This window comes from Octopus bimaculoides, chromosome 11 (assembly GCF_046866305.1).
Source record: "Octopus bimaculoides isolate indiv1 chromosome 11, ASM4686630v1, whole genome shotgun sequence".
Classification (NCBI taxonomy): Eukaryota; Metazoa; Mollusca; class Cephalopoda; order Octopoda; family Octopodidae; genus Octopus; species Octopus bimaculoides.
This window is the reverse complement of record NC_142938.1, coordinates 44,704,476-44,725,702: the sequence shown is the minus strand read 5'-3', so window position 1 is coordinate 44,725,702 and position 21,227 is coordinate 44,704,476. Positions and strand designations below refer to the sequence as shown.

The following is a 21,227-nucleotide window of genomic DNA, read 5'->3' as shown; positions in this document are numbered from 1 at the left end:
CTGCTTAGAAAAACACAGATTAATGTATATTTTTTTCTACATTCATAATTTTTTGTTTAAAATATTGAATAATAATAATATCGAAAAATACTTTAGGAATGAGAACCCAAGTTCAAAATTTCCCCAAGACACCTGATGAAGGCTGGAGGGTATATCAGCCAAAACATTGTGTTAACAACAAACAAGATGAGGACAAATATCCGTCAAATGTAAATAATGTACATAATTCCTCATCTCTTAAATATAGAACTACATAATAAATTACAGAGATGTACTTGCATAGCAAGTGGTCTGACAGATACATACACATTCATATACAAAATGTGACGATACACACATACACTCTCACATAGTCGCATACACTCACTCATGTCAGTCGTTACATATGTGTGTGTGTGTGTGTGTGTGTGTGTTTGCTAATGTACCTAATGAGGAAACACTCAATCACAGACAAACAGATGCACACGCACACATGCTCTCATTTACAAAATGTGATGTTGTTGTGGTATAAAATGTCCTTTACTATCTCATACATATCGAACACAGAAACACATATTCATATAAAATGTCCTGTACTATAGTTGCCTATAGAAAGAGTATGTCTATGAAATGTAATATTGTTTTAATGGAAATGAAAAAAATTACATAGTGACAGTCATGGGGTGTACTATATAGTAAGAGAAACACACACATACATACATTCACACATGCCAGTTGTCACATGTATATATGTATGCATAGATGTGTATATTGATTAACGTCCCTAATGTGGAAACACACACACATACACTCACAGACACATAGACACTCAGATACAAAATGTGACGTTTTTGTCGAATGCAGAAACACACACAAACACACTGACAGACACATGCGCATTCATACACTGACACACATACACACTCAAATACAAAATGTGATGTCGTCGTTGATGTGGTATAAAATGTCCTGTACTGTAATTGACTACAGAAAGATTATCTCTGTAAAATATTATCTTGTTTTAATCAAAAGGAAAAAAACAAATTATATGTTGACACTCATGGGGTGTGATACTATTGTAAAATTTGATTTGATTTGGTGGAGCCATTTGAGAATGCATTGGGAAGAGAGACAGACAGAGAGATAAAGAATTTTATATATATAAATTAACCAAATAGAAGAACATGTACAAACTGCTAATTTAATGTCAAATGCCACAATAATTATTATAAATTTCTTAATATATATATATATATATATATATATTAAGCACATGTATTAAATGTTAATTTAAGGTTTAATATGTAATTGTAAATACCTTGTAAGTCTACAATAATTATTAACTGGTAATTGAAGGGTAAATGTGTATTTTTATATACCTTGGACTTAGTGTTATCACATTAGAATTAAAAGTGAAACAGTATTCACTTTCAACACAATACTGAACCAATCTAAAAGATTGCTCTGAGCCCACATTAGGCAAGAAGTTGAAACTTTTTTCAGCCCATGACACTTCATGGACCCTAAGTAATGCATGTGCAAAATTTGAATGAAATCGGTTGGGTACTGCTCGAGTTTTAGGGATTCACAGACAGACACACATTCTCAGTTTTATATAGATATATATAGCTTAACATTACGTTCTATGTTTCTCTACTAATTCTTTTGATCTGACTTATCAGGAGTTTACTTACGTAATTTGAAACTATATTTTTCATTCATAAACATTTATGGCTGGGTGGTTAAGAGGTTTACTTAGCAACTTGCTGGTCCCAATTTCACTCTAGCTGGGCAGTAGTCTGGTTAAGAGTATGAACCAAAGCTTTGTGAGTACAATTTGGTAGATATAAATTGTACAGAAGTTCATTTTATATATATATATATATATATATATATATATATATATATATATATAAATATATATATATATTGTGTGTGTGTGTGATTAAGGCCACTTCCCAATTAAATGGTTTGGGATTCAAGTCCACTGCCTGGCACCTTATGCATATATCTGCTACTATAGCCCAGGGTGATCAAAGCTTTGAGTTGGTTTGACCTGGAAACTGAAAGAAACACATTGTTTTTGTGTAGCATCATCATTGTTTAACATCAGTTTTCCATGCTGGCATGGATTGGCTGGTTTGGCAAGAACTGGCAAGTCAGAAGACTGCACCGAGCACTGCTACCTGCTTTGACATGGTTTCTACGGTTGAATGCCCTTCCTAACACTAATCACTTGACAGTGTACTGGGTGCTTTTTATGTGGCACTAACAACAGTTAGGTCACTAAGTAACATGCAGGACAAAACCCCTCAAATGGGGTGGGGAAAAGTATTGAGACAGAAAAGGTGTCTTGCATTAGAGAAGAAACATGGTTACTTCAGGTGGAAAGAGAGAGATGGTGAAGATGTGACATGGAGGGAGCAGAAGCCAAACACACAAGTTAGAGGGAAGAATATACAATGAAGTGATCCAGGGATTGGAGAGGGTGAGTAGATGGGTAAATCAGCAAGATTGTGAAAGGAGAGTTTGAGATGGCGGTACATATAAAGAGGGGGTATTAGGAGGAAATGTTGTGGGGAAGAGATACAACACAGATATATTGTGTGCAGGTAGGTATGTGAGGGAGAATGGAGGGAAATTTTAGCTTCCACATTGACCACGGAGCAAGGGATCTATCAAAGGCGTTCTTTATATTGACAAATGCCATGTACAGCAGTTTATTTTTCACTAACTGCTTCTGCAGTTACCTTACCAGAAGTTAGCTCCAGTGGTGCTTCTCCCTGGCTCAAAACCAAACTGCATCTCATTTAGGTTAATGTGTGTTCACACACACACACACACACACACAGACACAGACACAGACACACACACACACACACACACACACACACACACACACACACACACACACACACACAGAGTTTTGACATTGTGTAATAGTTGTATAAAATTTTCAAAATCATACAAGCATTGTTGTTTATTTCCAATCTTCAATGGGAACATGTCCAGTCTTGGAGAAATATCATCTTGCTGGGAAACAAGTGAAATTGGTGACAGGATGGAAAATTTGCCTCAACAAATTCCATCTGGTCCATGGGAGCTTGAAAAAGTAGATGTTAAAATGATATTGTTTGCTTGTGTGTAGAATTATGATTAAAAAGCAGTTAAACTTTAAATTGAAGGATCACTCAATCCATTTTAATAGAGTATCATATTTAATTTTCATAAGGAAAAGGTTGACAGACACTTTGAAGTTTTAGCTTACAAGCCATCATCAATTTGATTGATGGTTAGTAAAACAAAACTTCAGAGTTACTGTCAACTTTTCCCTTGTAAAAAAAAAATGTGCATGTGCACGCATAAGTATATTTATGTACATGGAGTATATGTTTGTGTATGTATGTACATGTGTATATATGTGTTTGTACATGGGATGCCAAAAATTGATGTGAAATGGAAAAAAAATTTATATTTTGACCTATTTCAGTTCTTTTCATTTGCATCAAATTGGCTTTGCATTTTGTCCATCTTCTTGATCAATTTGAAGCCAATCTCCAAGCATTAAGGCAGTTCAGTGACTGAAACCAGTATTCTTTTACTGGTTGTGTACTTGCACACACATTTTTTTAAAAATCATGCCTGATAAAAAAAAAATTGTATTTTAAAATACCTGATAAAAATTATAGGTTTTTTTGCAACTTTTAGTGATCTAAAATCTTTTTTTTTTTTTTTAAAGTATCAATATAACCTGTATGTTTGAATTGCACTTTAATTCAATGGGTTCAAATGCTACAGATATTGTTTTAACACTTGAAGTAAGACTCATAATTTCACAGACTTATCTAACATGAATTACTGTGAGGTTATGCAAATTCCACCAATTATTGAGTAGTTAGCAACAAAAGCATCTTCTTATAAACTCTCTATTCTTATGATTTTACCAAATAACTAAATTCACATCTTTTTGCAAATACTAGTATGGAATTATATATATATATATATTTGCATGCATGTATGTCTTTGAGTCTGTGTTTGTTTCTGCCACCACTGCTTAACAATTGGTGTTGGTTTGTTTATGTACCTGTAACTTATTGGTTTGGCAAAAGAGATAAATAGAATAAGTACCCAACTTAAAATATTAGTTCTGGGGTCAATTTGTTTAACTAAAACCATTCAACATGGTACCCCAACATGGCTGCTATCTATTGATTGAAACAAGCAAAAGATACCCAATTTACATTTTGTAATTGTGTTTTACACCTATACTAATGCAGATCAGTTTTACTAAAACAGACTCAGAATCAGTGAATCTATGCAAGCAATCACTTCTTATTCAACTAACAGGATTTCCCATAAACAAAATAATATATAGAAGCTTTTTATGGGAAGTAGTCTCTTAACCCTTTTGTTACTGTATTTTTTTTTAGATGCTCTGTATTTCTTTCAATTAATTTGAAATATAGCAAAGAATTTAGTAAAATAACTTAGTTATCATTAAGCTAGTGTTAGGAACATAAATTGTCACTAACGTTTGGTGGAAGATTTTAATTCAAAACTTATGAAAACAAGACATTTGTACTTCAGAGCCAGAGCCGGTTTCAGCTGGGTTGATATCAAAAGGGTTAAATTTTTAACTTTTGTAAAATCAAAAAAAAAAAAAAGAAAGAAAATACAAGTGGCCTATTTGCTACGCACACACTGAATAATTAATTCTGAGACTTCTATTGTTATTAAATATGTTCCAACTGAAAATATAAATTCACTCACAATCCAACCCAAACATTAAATAACATCTGACCTTAAGCAGAAACGTGCTATTTCTTAAGGTCATGCAGTTATTCCGTTTGAACTGGCAGTTGTTAATCTCCCCTCTCCTTTATAAAATAATACTTTCTATTGGATAATTCTGGATATACATCATTCTAAATTATTATCAATTGATTGTAGCTACGCTTGGGACAAGAATATGAAAACTTGAGACAGAGTTGAGAACTATCAACATAGCATTTTCTCACACTTTCACATTATCATTTGCATTCTAGATAAGTTAAACAATAAAATATTTTTTATTGTTTTATTTTGACATGATTATCTAGAAGTCTTTATTTATTTATATAGCATGTAGTAGTACTAAACATAATTGTTTTTCAGTATGTTTTATTTTAAAAAAAATTATATTGTAGCAGATTAGTTTGAATTTAACATAGTGCACATATGTTAATAAGAAAAATCAAAGAGAGTGATACAATGTCTATAAAGAAAATTTGGCAGTGCTCCAGCATGGCCGCAGTCAAAATGACTGAAACAAATAAAAGAATAATAATAATCATTTTAACACTCATAAGGTGTCTTCCAGAAATTTTATGACTTTTTCAGGAAAGATGTTTTTAATTTCAAAATACCACAAAACTCTATTCTCCTTCAAAGTAGGATCCTCTGATTTCAGTGCACTTGTTGTAGTGATCCAGCCACTTCGTGAAGGCCCCATGGAAGTCCCCTGAAGTAAAGGTGTCCAGGACCCTTATCACAGTCTCCTTCATTTCTTTTAGCTTGGGGGTCAAATGAAAAGTCACAGGGAGTAAGGTTTGGATAGTAGGGAGAGTGAGGGACAGTTTTGAAGCTCATCTCTGTCAAGTAGTTGGTTACCAGGATAGAATTGTGTCCTCATGCAGGTGTTCTGGCCTCTTTTTGATGAAATCTCTTCCTGAACTCTCTCGAAACCTTCATAAAGTACTCTTTATTGACTGTCTGGCAAAAGGGAATTCGGTGGATGTAGAGGGTGCTCTTGCTGTCAAAAAATTGGATCATTAGCTTCCCAGTAGACTTGCCTTGCCTTGCCTAGTGTCTTGTGCCAGTGGAGTGTAGATTCTTGGCTCATACAAGTTATTCAATCCATAAGCAGTTTGGAGTATTTCTTAAGTTTCTGTAATGATTTTGCCAGTTCAACACAAAATTTTATTGCATAGGGAGCTTCCAAATTGTCTTTACTTCCCAACTGCATTCTAGAAACTAGTCAGCTATGATAAGTAGCGTTTAGTAACATGTGTTCAAAGTGCTGTTACAGCCATCTCCTTCTGTTTGGAATAACAAAAGTTGACAGGTTAGCTTATTAGATGAACAATAATGATATACTAAAATTAAAATAATCTAAGATAGTTATAACTGCTTCTCCTAAAAGAAATTTCAAAACTTCTAGAATGTAGCTCATACTTTTCCATGCTTGCATAGGTCAGATGAGAATATGGTGGGGCAGAGTTTTCTATGGTTGGATGCCCTTCCTGATGGCAACCTCCACTTATTTCTGAGAATGATAATATCCAAGCCCATCAAACAAGCAGCCTAGATACGTTTATATGGAGAACTGGAAGCAAATGGCACTGTATGAATGAGCTTTTTGTTTACAGATATTATGCAACATGTCAAGAAACCTGGACATGTTTTTGCCATGGATTGTAAGCAAGTGATACTGTCAGTGAGCCATTGTTTACAACCAGTGAAGATGAGGGAGATATACAAATTCTCTCTCTCTCTCTCACACACACATGCATATGGGACAAGTTTCCTTCAGTTTCCACCTACTGAATCCAATTACAAGGCTTTGAAGAAACTTGCCCAATGTAGGCCTGAATCCAAAATCACATAGTTGGGAAGTAGTTTTCTTAATCATATGGCCATGCCTGTGAATCTTTGTAAATTTGTAAAGCTTATAAATCAAGAAATTTTATTACAGGGTGGGAGTGCAAAGCAGTGATGTGTATAAATGCAATGTTATTACCAGTTCAAATATGCTAGTGGCATGTTCAGACTTGTAAACAGCCATTCAGCGTGTTTTGTCATGGAGAAAATTTCTTACTGAAGACAAATGGTGTAAATACACCTAAATCAGCTCATAGCGCTGCCTATCCAGACTGTGAGATGCAAGCATTTCAGAATGGTTATCTCCTCTTCAGTTACAGAAACCGAACAGTGGTGCTGTGAGCTGACAAGCAAGACAATCTCTCTTATGTTACAAGTCCAAATGTGCCACTAGCATATTCGAGCTGGTAATAACATTACATTTATACATATCACTGCTTAGCCCTCCTACCCCGTAATTCAATTACAATGAGCCATTGATTTGTGCTACCAGCCGACATATGTTGTCTCTCTTCTCATCTTGCAACACCATTGTTTGATTTCTGTGACTGAAGAGAAGATAACCACTCCGAAATGCTTGCTTCTCACAGTTTGGATAGTTGGCATTGTAAGCTGATTTAGGTGTATTTACACCATTTGTCTACAACAAGAAATTTTCTCCATGACAAAACACAGTGAATGGCTTGTTTCCAAGTTCAAATGTCTCACTGGCATATTTGAACTGGTAATAACATTGCAAGAAATTTTAAGTATGAAACAGTTAGGCATGTAATGTTTAATAGCAAAATTTTCATTTTTTGCTTGGCACAAACTATAGTGTTAAGTAAAGTTTGTTGTTTACTGTTATTACTACTAATAAAGACAGAGAGTTGGTAAAAACTTAATTTTTGTTTCTCTGAGTTCAACTATGTTGAGGTTGTTTCTGCCTTTCATCCAAAAAAATTGATAAAATAACTCTTATTATACTGAAATTGATGAAGTTAACTATTCCTTGTGCTTATGCACAAAACATTAATATTACAATTATTGAGAATAGGAAAATGGCATAAATGTTAGTATGAACACTCAGATGCTTTATTCTATCAAATCTAGTGTCTCACAATTCTGACCTATCAGGGTCAGATTTGCTTTTTAGCTTCCAGAATCATCAAAATAAATAAGCAACACTTTGAGTAAGGCTTTTAATTTCAAACTTGGTTAGGATTATTATTGTTTGTGTTATTACATAAAACATGGAGAAGCAATACATTAAATGCCTTGCATTATTTATTCTCCTCCCTCTACATCTTCGGGTCAGTAACATAAGTGCTGGGGTTGATTCAGTTTCCTGTTTTTCTATCTTACAAATGTTTTCCAGTGTAAGAAATCTGCATTATCATATTAATGACCTTGATGCTCGTTGCCTCGCATTTCATTTAGCCCTGTAGTATTCCACAGTTAATTAATGAAGTTATTTATTATTACTATGTAAGTAGTGATGATTTCATGCAAATTTAAAAAAAAAAACAATCTGTAGGGTACAGTGTTCTTTTAAGTTAGTCAAATGAAGAGGGGCAGTGCCAGTGACCTTTGCAGGGTTCCTGAGATGGGACAGATTGATGCAGTTGAAGTTCACTTGGAACATTTTATAGTTTAATGAACGAAAAAAATTGGTAGGGAGGAGAAAAAGAATTTCAGTGAATTGCAGTTTCTAAACAACTTGAATGAAAAACTATTTAGTATGGAGTCTAGGAGGTGACAAGTAAGAGTAATGGGAAGAGAAGTAAAAAGTGGTAAGAAGCTTGCTTCTCAACCACATGGTTCCTGGTTCAGTCCCACTGCATGGCATCTTGAGCAAATGTCTTCTACTATAGCCTTGGACCGACCAAAGCCTTGTGAGTGGATTTGGTAGATGGAAACTGAAAGAAACCTGTTGTGTGTATATATATATATATATATATATATATATATATATATATATATATATATTTATTTGTATATGTTTGTGTTTGTCCCCCATCACCACATGACAACCAGTGTTGCTGTGTTTACATCCCCATAACTTAGTGGTTCAGCAAAAGCAACCAATAGAGTAAGTACTAGGCTTAAAAAATAACTCCTGGAGTCAACTTGTTCGACTCCTTCAGGCAGTGCTCCAGCATGGTTGAAGTCAATCAAATGGTTGAAACAAATAAAAGAATATGTAAGTACCCAGCATGGTGAGTTCAAATGGGAACTAGACCAATATTGCCTTTCATGGTAGGGACCTATAAAGAAGCTCCATTAATAAAGAAGCTCCATTAATATTGTGTCTGAAGGGAGAAACATTATCAAAAAGAAATAAAATGATTTAAAAAAAAAGGCAATGACAATAGCAAAAGACAAATTAATGCAACATAATTGCCATAATTACCAAGATGTGAGCGTACCTGATGCTTGCTTTACCTTCAATAAAATATTTGCTATGCGAGCTATCAAATATTGACAGCTATCTGTTTATGTATTTATTTCTGTTTGTATTTGAAGAAATTCTTTCTGAAGTTCATTATAATCACTGCCTTTTTTTTAGAAAAAAGAACCTAAAAAACATGTTTATTTAACTGTAATTCTCTTGTGTTACTATTTCCTTTCTTTCACTGATTGGGTGATTTCAATCATTGGGTGTAGGGTGATGAGTACCTCAACAGGAAAACGGTGCTTTTTTTGTTTGTTTTTGTGAGTGTTTTCATGGATTCTTTTTATTTTTTCTTCTATTTTCTTTTCTTGTTGCTGCTTATAGACTGACTCCCTCCACCCTCGAGTTCTTAGGTTACACAGTTGCCCCTCTTGACAACATACAAATGTGGAATGCTGAACAATCTGCTATTCTGTTGAAACCATCTTTGTTAAATCTACCTTATATGGTGACTCTAGAAAGTTGTTGCTTTTTTACTTAAGTAGTAACTTTATAGGCTTTCTTGCTGTACACATATCACTGTTTTTAAGTGCCTAATTGTAGTATTCTCGAAGTGATAGTTATATCATAAAAGTTGTGTATAAGTACTTGAAAGGTAGCACAACATTAAATAGATTCTCTTTTAATATATTTAGTGAACTATGTGTGTGTGTGAACAAAACTGTACTTTATGTATTTTTCTTTTTCTTTGGGTACGACATGTAACTGAAATTCCCAATGGCTTAATTCCAGTTTCAGGAATCATTAGAATTATTTAAATACAATAAAATGATAATATAATTTTGGTGTATGATGTAGTATGATCACCTTGATCTCTTTGCTTCTCCCACCATTTCTCTCTCACCTTTGGGTGCACATTTCTCTCTCTCTCTCTCTCTCTCTCTCTCTCTCTCTCTCTCTCTCTCTCCACCCTACTTTTTTTTTACCCCTTTCAGTCTTTTCTCATCCCTATCTATTTTCACCTATCTCCTTTCCTCTGCCCCCCCCCCCCCACTTCACACACATACATATATGTCATTCTCTCTGTTCTCTCCATCCCTCTCTATCAGTTTTTTTTCTGTTTCTCTCTTTTGCTTCCCATTTCTTCCCCCCCCCCCCCCCCCGCATCTTTCACTTTCCTTCCTCCCCACTCTCCCTTCTCCTCTCTCTAGACTGGTTTTATAATATTACTTATTGTTTAGGGATACATTCAAATTAATAGTGGCCTCCAAATTATTGATATACCTTTCTGGTTCATGTGCACTAAATATTTATTACTCAGTGACTGTTTCTCCATGATCATAGAAGTTCAGTCTCCTCAGTTTCCACTCATTGATTGACACAAACTATAATTTCTTATTTCTGCAAAGCACTATTGGTTCATTTTTCTGACTCTGATATTTCAAAGTAGATGTAGGATTTGCAATTGATTATTCAAACGTTTGTTCTTGTCAAGCTTAAGGATTAAATGATTAACTCTTTCCTAATCTACTAAAAAAAAATAAAAAGAGCTTTGTACTTAAAAATGAAAGCCATGTATTATTCAACATCACTCAGCTCAGTATTTCTAAAAATTCTAAAAAAAAAATGATGTTGAGGCTACTTCAGGAAACATGTTATAATAACAGTAATGGTACATCCAATAATGTTATACTGCTGTATTTAGTGGCTATTTAAGCAATGTGTTCATAGATGACAAAGGGGAAAAAACTCCCAAAGTGTGGCATATATGCCCATTAGCCCTTTTCACCTTCAATCTCATTGTTTGTTTACATCTGATGTCTCAGATATGAAACGTAACAAAAATCAGTGTAAGCTAACATTTTTATAGAATATCTGTAATACCAATGATAATGATATAATAATAGCAATAATGATTTCAAATTTTGGCACAAGACAGCCAGTTCAAGGGAGGGGATAAGTTGATTTCGAACCCAGTGCTCAACTGGTACATATTTTACAGACCCCAAAAAGACGAATTTGAACTCAGTGAATTTGAACTCAGAATGTAATGACAGGTGAAATGCTGCTAGGGCATTTTGCCCCACGTGCTAACAATTGTGCCACCTCACTGCCTTAATCGTCATTATCATATTGGAGGTTATTTTTGTGATCCTGCTTATAGAGCAAAAATGCTTTGCGGTATTTCATCCCATCTTTATGTTCTGAGTTCAAATTCTGATGACGTCAACTTTGCCTTTCTTCCTTCCAGTGTTGATGAAATAAGTACCAGTATAGCACTGGGGTCAATGTAATCAACTTACCTCCTCCCTCCAATTTTCAGGCCTTGTGCCTATAATAGAAATGATCATTATTATTATATATTTATTATTGTTATTAATAATAATAACTAATCCTTTCTACTATAGGCTGGGAGAGGGGACTAGTCAATTATATTGACCCCAGTGTGCATCTGGTACTTATTTTATTGACCCCGAAAAGATGAAAGGCAAAGCTGACCCTAACGGAATTTGAACTCTGAACATAGACTGACGAAATGTCACTAAGCATTTCGCCCAGCATGCTAATGATTCTGCCAGCTTGCTGCCTTATTAATAAAAGTAAAAATAATAATAATAACAATGTTTCAAATTTCAGCACACGGTCATAAGTTTTTTTTAGGGCAAAGGGCAGGTCAGTTGGTAACATCAATTCCACTACTTGACCAGTATTTTATTTTATTATTATTATCAATAATAATAATAATAATGTTTTCAAATTTTGGCACAAAGCTAATAAGTTCGTGGATGGGGTAAGTTGATTATATTGACCTTGGTGGAATTTGAACTCAGAATGTAGAAACAGGCAAAATGCCGCCAAGCATTATGACTAGCGTGCTAATGATTCTACCAGCTTGCCACTCTAAATATTGGTTTCAAATTTTGGCACAAGGTCAGCAAGTTCAGAGGAGAGGATAAGTCAATTACATTGACCCCAGTGTTCAACTGGAAATTATTCTATTGGCCCCAAAAGGATAAAAGCAAAGTTGACCTAGGCGAAATATGAACTCAGGACATTAAAACAGACAACATGCCACTATGCATTTTGTACAGTGTACTAACGATTCTACAATAATAGTAATTATAATAATGGTTTCTAATTTAGGCACAAGGCCAGAAATTTTGAGGAGAGGGCTTTAGTCAATATCATCAACCCTATTACTTGGCTGGTATTTTATTATATCATTCCCAGAGAAATAAAAGGCAAAGTTGACCTTGATAGGATTTGAACTCAAACTATTAAGTGCCAGCACAAATCTACAATGCATTTTTTTTTCCAGCACTAACAATTCTGCCATTTCATTGCCCTCATAATTTCTAATTCATCCCACAATAACGAGTGCACTTGATAAAATCAACCCCAGTACTTGATTGATACTTCATTTTATCAACATCAGAAGGGTGAAAGTTAAAGCTGATGTCAGTGAGATTTGAGCTCATAATGTAAAGAGATGGAAGAAATACAAGTCTGATACTCTCACAAGTGTATCAATGTATTGCAATGATAATGGTTTCAAATTTTGGCACAAGGCCAGCAATTTTAAGGGAGGGGTAAGTTGATTTCATCAGTACAAGTATCCAACTGTACTTATATCTATCTCAAAAGGATGAAAGCCAAAGTTGACCTTGGCGGCATTTGAACTCAGAATGTAAAACTGGAAGAAATGCCAGTAAATATTTTGTCCAGCATACTTACAATTCTGCCAGCTCACTACCTTAACAATAACAATGTGGTGACAAACTAAATATAACTGATATTACACTAAATATTTAAAAATAGAATTGTGTGCATAATATGACAAGTGGTCACAGTCTAATAAACTAGAGTAGAAATGTTTAGTACTCTATTCGTTTAAGTTATTATGCGGATAATATTCAGTAATTGTAGTAGCTACTTGCTCCTACAATTTTGATCTCAAGCATTTTATATATATATATATATATTCATAGTGTAAATAACATAGTGGATTTTACTGATATGATGGATAGCTTAACAACAGAGCTTCTTATGCAAGGAGGTATGTGTTTTGTTTTTTTCTGTTGACCTTCAGATTTTTGCGTACTTGTATTAGCTTTGTTTAATTAAAACATTCTTTCTTATGTTTAAACTGAAGTAAAGCATCTGATGTTTTTACATGACTGTATAGTATTTGCTTCATAAATTTCATCTCACCTCCCAATCTCAATTGTCATTGGTGAGAGAAAGGATTGATCAAATCTGCATTAGTAAACTGGAACATTAAAACTTAGGATATTTTTTATGTACTTTAGAGTGTAGTTCATTTAATTAACGATGGTTTTATTTTGGAACACTGTTTGCAGTGTAGATTTAAAGTAAAATTGACTCAAGATTTTAAAACTTCACTAAAACGTTTTGTTTCTTACCCAAGTTTCAATATCTATACTTAATTTTTTCCTTTAATTGTTAACTACTTATCTAACCCTTTACTTGTCTTGTGTATCTCATGTGACACATGAGACATATTTCCTTGGTGTCCATGTATCGTATTCAATACTCATTCCTAATTTTTTTCAACCACCAGAGTAATTAAGGACTTAGGAAAGCTTTATATTACTCAAAACATATAAAACAAGCATAGGTGTTTAAGACAAACTTATGAAAATGTTTTGAACAGGCAAAGGGTTAAGCAATTTTTTGTTATATGTATATATTTATTCATAATGCCATTTCTGTCATATATTATATCTGAATTCTTCTATATATCTTCATATGTTTTTAAAAGAAGCAATTTTTGAAATTTTAACAAAATGTAATTTATTCAGTTTGTTCAGTCCAAAACCCAGTGTTCATTCTTCATAAAATTAACTTTATGCTATCATAGAATGAAGTCTTATCTATATCACAGAATAACATTAAATTTCTTTTTATAGTCATTTTTTTTCCTTTCATTCTAGTTGACTCTCTCCCCACTCTCTTTTTCTCTAGCTCTTCCCTCTTTCTCTTCCACTTCTTAATTAATTTTTTTTTAACAGTTTTAAGATTTTAAACTTGGGCAAAATTTTATGTATGTCTTGCGTGTGTGTGAACATTACTTTTAAAGTTGTTTCAATATGCATTTTAAAATTTGACTGCCACTGAATATGTTAAAAAAGATCAATGAAATTACCTTAGCTGAACTGATTACGCACTTCTGTCTGTTATGAATCAAATGTTTTGCTTTCGGTTAAATTTTTTCATTGCTATTTCTCTTGAATTTCAACTTAAAATTACAAATAATCATTGTTAATACTTTCTTATGAAGAAGTGTAAAAAGGAAATTGCAATATTGATGTTTCATATATATTTAACTTTTCAAATATTCAAATGAAAAATAGTTAATGGACTGTTTACAGAAAAAAAAGCAACTGTCATATATTTACCTCCTATGTAATATTGATAATGGTTTCTAATTTTGGCACAAGGCCAGCAATTTTGAGGAGAGAGTATTTGTCCCATTGATCCTGGGAGGATGGAGGGCAAAATTTTTAGCAGGATTTGAACTCAGAATGTTAAGAGCTGGAACAAATATTGCTGTTAAGCATTTTTTCTGGCACAGTCTTGCCCTCATCCATAGCAATAATAATGCTCATAACTAAATACCTCAAGCATTTGAGACACTAGGGCAGGACATAGTTCTGTGAGCCATTGATCCTTTCAAACCATCCTACCCATGGAAAGCAGACAAAATAATGACGACAATGGTTTTGCCTGAACTCTAACACTTTTGATAATTCATTGCTTTGCAATCTTTTTAAAAGAAACTGTTTTCCCTTTCCGTTGTGGCTTTACAAACGAATGGGTATCAATCTCTATAATACAAATGCTACAAATTCATGAAGATGTACAATCCATCAAATCAGTGTCCTGAAAAAGACAAGAAAAACAAGAAAAACACAAAAGTAAACACACAAACATGAGCGCGTGCACACACACACACACACCAGAGTGCAATTTGAAAATTCTTAAATGTAAACTGAATAAAAGAGCATCTAGCTGTAGACTCTACATCAAAACAGACAGCAGTACTTGGTGTGGTCTTCTGGTTTGCCAGTTCCTGTCAGACTGTCCCACCCATACCAGCATGGAAAATGGATGTTAAATGATGATATATACAGCCAATTTTGATGGAATCAACTTTATATTATGAGGTGGAAGTTTTATTTCTTTGGATTTTCACTTTTGCTTTTTAGTATTCAAAAGCTGTTGTCCATATTTATTTAACCGACAGTTAGTGTGGATTTTTTTCACTTAGAGTTATTGGGTTTTAATCATATAAAAATTTGGATGTTTTCTAGTATTTAGTAATGTTAGAGAATGTATGTAGTAGCAAGATATTTTTGTTGAACAATTTCTTGTTGAAACAATCTGCAGTACTCACCACTTTAGAAAAGGGATAACTATTACAATAACTCAGTCATTTCTCTACAAATATGTAACTTCATGTCACAGTAAGAACTTTTCATTTGATTTAATATGAACCAAAATTAACTATTTCTAGATCAGTCATTTGATCATCACTTGTAATAGCCACAACATAATTATTGTTTTCTACATTACATTGACAGAATTGGATCAAAAAGGCAATATGAAAAATGTCCACTGTTTAAACTATGGAGTTTACAAATAATTTTAGAAATAAATTTACAAATAATTTTACTTTCAAAATTTTAGGCATTATGAACTTAAGACTGAGTTTTCAGAAATATGTTATTACTTTTGAGTGATTGATTTTGAGAATTTAACAATTTTTAAATGTTTTTTTACCATGTTAATTTTTTTTCTTCTTTTACAGGAGGTCCTTCAACAAATTTTAATCATGAGACTACCTAACATTCAGTTAGTTTGTAGAGAACCTGAAAAGGGTTAGTTTTTCTTAATTTTATTCTGCCTCTCTCTCTCTCTCTCTCTTCCTATGTATCTCTCTTCCTCTTTCTTTCTCTTCCTCCCCTCCATTTCTCATGTGCAATAAATGCTTTTATCTTTCTATTTTCTGCTATCCCATACCTTGCCCAATCCAATTAAGTATATGGTTACAAAAGGAGTCTGTGAGACATTAAGATATGTCCCATACAATATTATTAACATGAAAAAAAATATTGGAAATCAACTTGAATGATTTTATTTTATTTATTCATATATTTTTATCAGTAATGGTTGGGTGTCTTAGAATTTCATGAAATAATGGCTGCATATTTCTTTCATAGTGTAGAGGTTGATGACTAAATATTTAGATTATGACTGAATCTGTTCCAGCATATCAAGTCATGCATCTTTTACTATACATGTCAGACATTTTTTAAGAAGCTGCAACTATGAACCTTGAAGCTAAACATAGCAATATGGAATATTCCCATCCACCATGAACAAGTATGAAAAGATATAATGATAGGAAAATTTTAATCAAATTGCAAAAAGAAAAAAATCAATTTAATTTTTTATTTGCAAAATAGTCTTTTTTATTTGTAATTAACTAAGTTTATGAAGGGAATATTTTTGTTTCATATGAAATATGAATATTGATTTATTTTAAATAGACACAAGGTCAACTTTTACAGGGAAGGGGCATATACATTGATTCAACACTGATATGTTATTGGCACTTAGAGAGTAGAGTGTAAGACTACCCTTTCAGATATACTTACATTGTGATTTCTGCAATGTGATGCATAAATTGTCAAGTAAATGAGACGCATCTTTGCCTCCACTGATTCACTTGCAAAGTATTGAGTAAAATTATTTCGTTGCAGACCTCCTTTGGGTCTTTTTATTATCACTACGACACACATAGTCCCCAGTTGGTAACATTGATTTCAAGGCCCTCCTAGATGAGAGACTGGCATTCCACTTAATGTCTATGTTCCATGCTGGCATGGATTGGAGAGTTATTAATGTAGAAATATGGTATCGTAGCTACTAACAGTTGAGGGTTGCGTAGTCTAGACGGTGTTTTTAGATTTCATTATTCTCTTTAACCCGGGCAAAGCCGGGTATTTCTGCTAGTATGTATATATATATATGCCTTCTCTACTTCATACTACTTGAATAAATAACTAATTTGGAATTGTCTTACTCACCACTCCTAAAATGCCATCATTTTAGGGACAGAAGGTGTTAAAAATTTTATGAAATTATTTTTCTTATGCTAGAAACTTTATTAAATTGAATTTAATGACCAATTTAATTTTCTAAAAAAATCATTTATTCTTTATTTATGCACAATTTATTCATCATCATCATATGTGTACTTTTTCATGCTAGCATAGATTGTCACGGTTTAACTTACTTCTTATTCAGAGTTTTAGTTGTTTTTATTCAGGGTATTAAGGCACATAGCTTAGTTAAGGTGTTTGTGAGTTCAATATCTGGCAGCATGTTGTGTCCTTGAGCAAGACACTTTATTTCATATTCCTCCAGTCTACTCAGCTGGCAAAAATGAGTAGTACCTGTATTTCAAAGGACCAGCTTTGACACATTCTGTGTTGCACTTAATCTCACTGAGAATTACATTAAAGTTACTTAGCCACTTGCACATTAATTTCATGAGCAGGCTGTTCCATTGATCAGATCAGCTGGAACCCTCATTGTAATTGATGGAATGCCAGTATTCAGAGTACTTTTCTGTTAGACAGATCTTTCCTGCACATTCAATTTTTTGACATGGCTTCTATTGCTGGCTGTTCTTCCTATTGCCAACCTTGTTTAGAGTATACTGAATGTATTTTATCATGACAGCAACACTAGAGAGGTTTTGCTGTCAACAAGATTAAAGAATCCTCTCTACTCTGTATTGTCTCCATTCATTCATTCACTAGTACCAGAAGTTTCTCCTCTTTGGCAAGACTAAAGAAATCCACTCTTCCCTGCATTGTTTCATTCATTCATTCATTCATTCATTCCATTCTTTCTCAGAAAAGATCCAGAGTGAGAAAGTGAGAGAGGAGAATAATGTAAGAAAGTGTGATGGATAGCAATAAAGATGGATGATAGATCTGGTGCACAGGAATGGGAAAGAGTGATATTGGTAATAGTTAAGACATATTGAAAGGAGTGGCAGTGAGTGATGAGAAATTAACAAAGAGAGGGAAAGAGAGAGAGAGAGAGAGAGAGAGAGCAGTAGATAAATTTAATATGAATATAATAGCCAAGATATTACACATCATCGTCTTTATCACCATTACCATCACTTTTACATATGAAAGAGAGAAGCTTGCACAGGTATTGGCATATGATGCATCCTGATGATGATAGCTGCAAAAAGAAAAGTGATGAATGCTCAAAGGAAGTAGAACCCATGGAATATGGATACTTAGTAAGACATGGGATTAAGTTGTCAAGATGCTGAATCTTATGAAAAAGATGACAAAGTACTGCAATGAATGGAGATGCACACTGCTAGTGAAGACTCACTTTTCTATGCAAGCATGCTGAAGAGAATGCTAGAGTGAGTTAGCAATGAGTACCCCCTCCTCACATACTCTCTGCTACCCTTGCTTCTGTGACATTCTCCTGCTTCTCTTCTCTATCAACCTCTTCTTATTGCACCTCTATCTTCCTGACCCCTCTTATCTTTCTCTCCCTCTCTCTCTCTTAATTTCATTCATCCTTCTCCATTCTCCTCATAATTACAGTACCATGCTGCTCACATGCACTAAATTTTTTTCCCTATTCAAACCTCCCTACACTATCCTCATCTCTCTCTCTCTCTCTCTCTCTCTCTCTCTCTCTCTCTCTCTCTCTCTCTCTCTCTCTCTCTCTCTCTCTCTCTTTCTCTCTCTCTCTTCCATACTACAATGCCTGTGAAATGAGGGATCTTTTCCTCCACTCGCAGACTTTTATTAGCTTTCACCCCACTCTTTCTCTCCAAAGTTATGATTAACAGACAACACGCTTCTCTTACCATTACCCATCTCATCAACTCTCCTTCAATTGCTCCCTTTTTAATCACCAAATCAATAACTACTTTGCTCTCATCAGACCTTAACATTACTGTCTCTTCCTTTACTCTCACTATACTATCTCTTCTGTTACTGTTCTCTATTGCCCTTTCATATCAGTAACTCTACTCCTCCTATCATACTTTCACTTCTCTCACATCTCACCCTAAATTCAAAATCTGTCATTACCCTCTCTTCTATTCTTCTTTATAGTGTAGTGAGGGCTCTTCAATTTTATGAGATGGAAGGTCACTTGGCTAGCACTGGTTCTATTATAAAATACCCTCAGTACACTCTGTAAAGTAGTTAGCAAAATTAAGCAGACATAGGATCAAGATAATTCTTCAGTCTTGCTGAGGGCATGATAACCTCTCTAGTGTTGCTGTCTATTCATTCACTTTGGTCTCTGTTCTTCTGTCCTAGCATGGGTTAGATGTATATTTTTAATAGCAGATGCAATTTGGTGTTAGAAAGGGCATCCAACTGTAGAATCACACCATAAAGCTGGCTCATCATGACCTGTTCAACCTATACCAGCTTGGAAAATGGATGCAAAAAGTAATAATGATGGTTTTCTGTTTGCATGGATTGTGCGAGTTTTCTCCTGGACAACTTTTCACCAAATGTTATGGTCCTTTTTCATCTTCTCTGTGAAGTACAGTCTCTTTTGTTATTTTATCTATTTTTTTACATAAACAAAATTTAATTTTCTATTTAAAACCATTTATTTATATCCCTAACAATAATACAATAAAATGTAGTACTATAACAACAAAAAAATTATAGTAACATAGTCCCTTGGTTTATATTCTGTCTGATTCATGGTAGATTTGGTCATTTTGTTGTGTCTAGAGAGAGTCATTACGCCAATATGATTAATACATACACTGGTTCAATTCCACTCCTTACGTGTGTTTATCATATTGGCATAATGACTCTCCCTAGACACAACAAAATTTGTTTCAACACATGAATTCACATAAAGAATCTTGCAAACCAGATACAAAAACAAAGATTTGGTAATGTTTTGCTTATTCATATTTTGATAAATGCAATTTTTTTTTCTCTTTTTGGCACTAATATGTGACACTGAGAAATTACTTTATCTCAGTCTACAACTGGGTAACTAGATAAATCATTAACTCTTTAGTTTTTAAACTGGCCATATCCAACCCAAATATTCTGTTTTATGTTCAAACTGGTTACATCCAGCCTCTCATACCTACCCTACAATTTCATTCTAAAAATAATCACATCGTCAAAATTTCAAAGATTTGAGTTAATGTGTGATTAATTCAAAACAATGTGAATAAATAAGCATTACATTAGACAGTCACCTGAATGCTATAGGGTTAAGTTAAACAATAATGCTTTACCAAGATGTGTCAGTATGATTTCAGTCAATTAATTCTACTAATATTTTGTAAATCTGTTCTATTATAATGAATGCTTCTTGATTATTATTCAAAATGGATATTTCAGATATTCAATCCTAACATTTCAGTTGAAGCTTATGCATATCTATTCATTCTACACTTCAGATGCTAGCTTTGAAGAGTTAAAGAAAGCTCTTTTACTTGTACTTGGTTGTGCTGTGCAGTGTGAGCGTAAAGAATACTTCATTGAGAAGATTAAAACTTTAGATATTAAAGTACAGCAGGCAATTGTTGAACTTATAAAGGAGGTAAGTTAAATATTATTTTTAAAAATGTGAAAAATATAATTACAATGACAAGATGAAACAGTTTTTTTTCTGTAGTTTATAACAGGGAACTTTGGACATTAAAATGAATGAGAATGATGATGATTTCAAATATGGTTTTAGCTGTGTTCAATATAAATATATTTGTGTATGTATATTTATATGTACGTATATTTATACTTGTCTATGCATGTATGTCTGAGTATATGCATGTGTGTGTATGTGTGTGCATATATATTTGTGTGTGGTGTGCATATGTGAATAAATGAATGCATATGTGGATTTTTATATCATCATCATTTAACGTCCATTGTTCATGCTGACATGGGTTGGGCGGTTTGACTGGGTTGGCATGCTGGAAGGCTGCACCAGCTCCAGTTTGATTTGGCATGGTTTTCTACAGCTGGATGCCCTTCATTACACCAACCACTCCGAGAGTATAATGAGTGCTTTTACATGCCACCAGCACGGGTGCCATTTGCATGACACTGGGGTGCATTTACATGCCACTGGCATGGGTGCCAGTTTGCATGACACCGGTATCTGCCACGACTGATTT

At 33.8% G+C, this 21,227-nt stretch overlaps 1 protein-coding gene across 26 annotated transcripts in view; it reads left to right on the top strand.

Annotated features, from left to right (window-relative positions):
• Positions 1 to 21,227, top strand: part of LOC106881190 (uncharacterized) — a 185,571-nt gene that overhangs the window by 61,134 nt on the left and 103,210 nt on the right. For 22 of the 26 annotated variants that reach the window (XM_089359916.1, XM_089359904.1, XM_089359918.1 and 19 more), the window contains 2 exons: positions 15,825 to 15,894; positions 20,508 to 20,650. In XM_089359916.1, the coding sequence (XP_089216042.1) occupies positions 15,825 to 15,894; positions 20,508 to 20,650 (213 nt within the window). Of the gene's footprint in view, positions 1 to 12,790; positions 13,050 to 15,824; positions 15,895 to 20,507; positions 20,651 to 21,227 lie in introns of those variants that run through there. The other 4 variants (XM_089359922.1, XM_089359920.1, XM_089359921.1 and 1 more) reach the window with 1 other exon arrangement.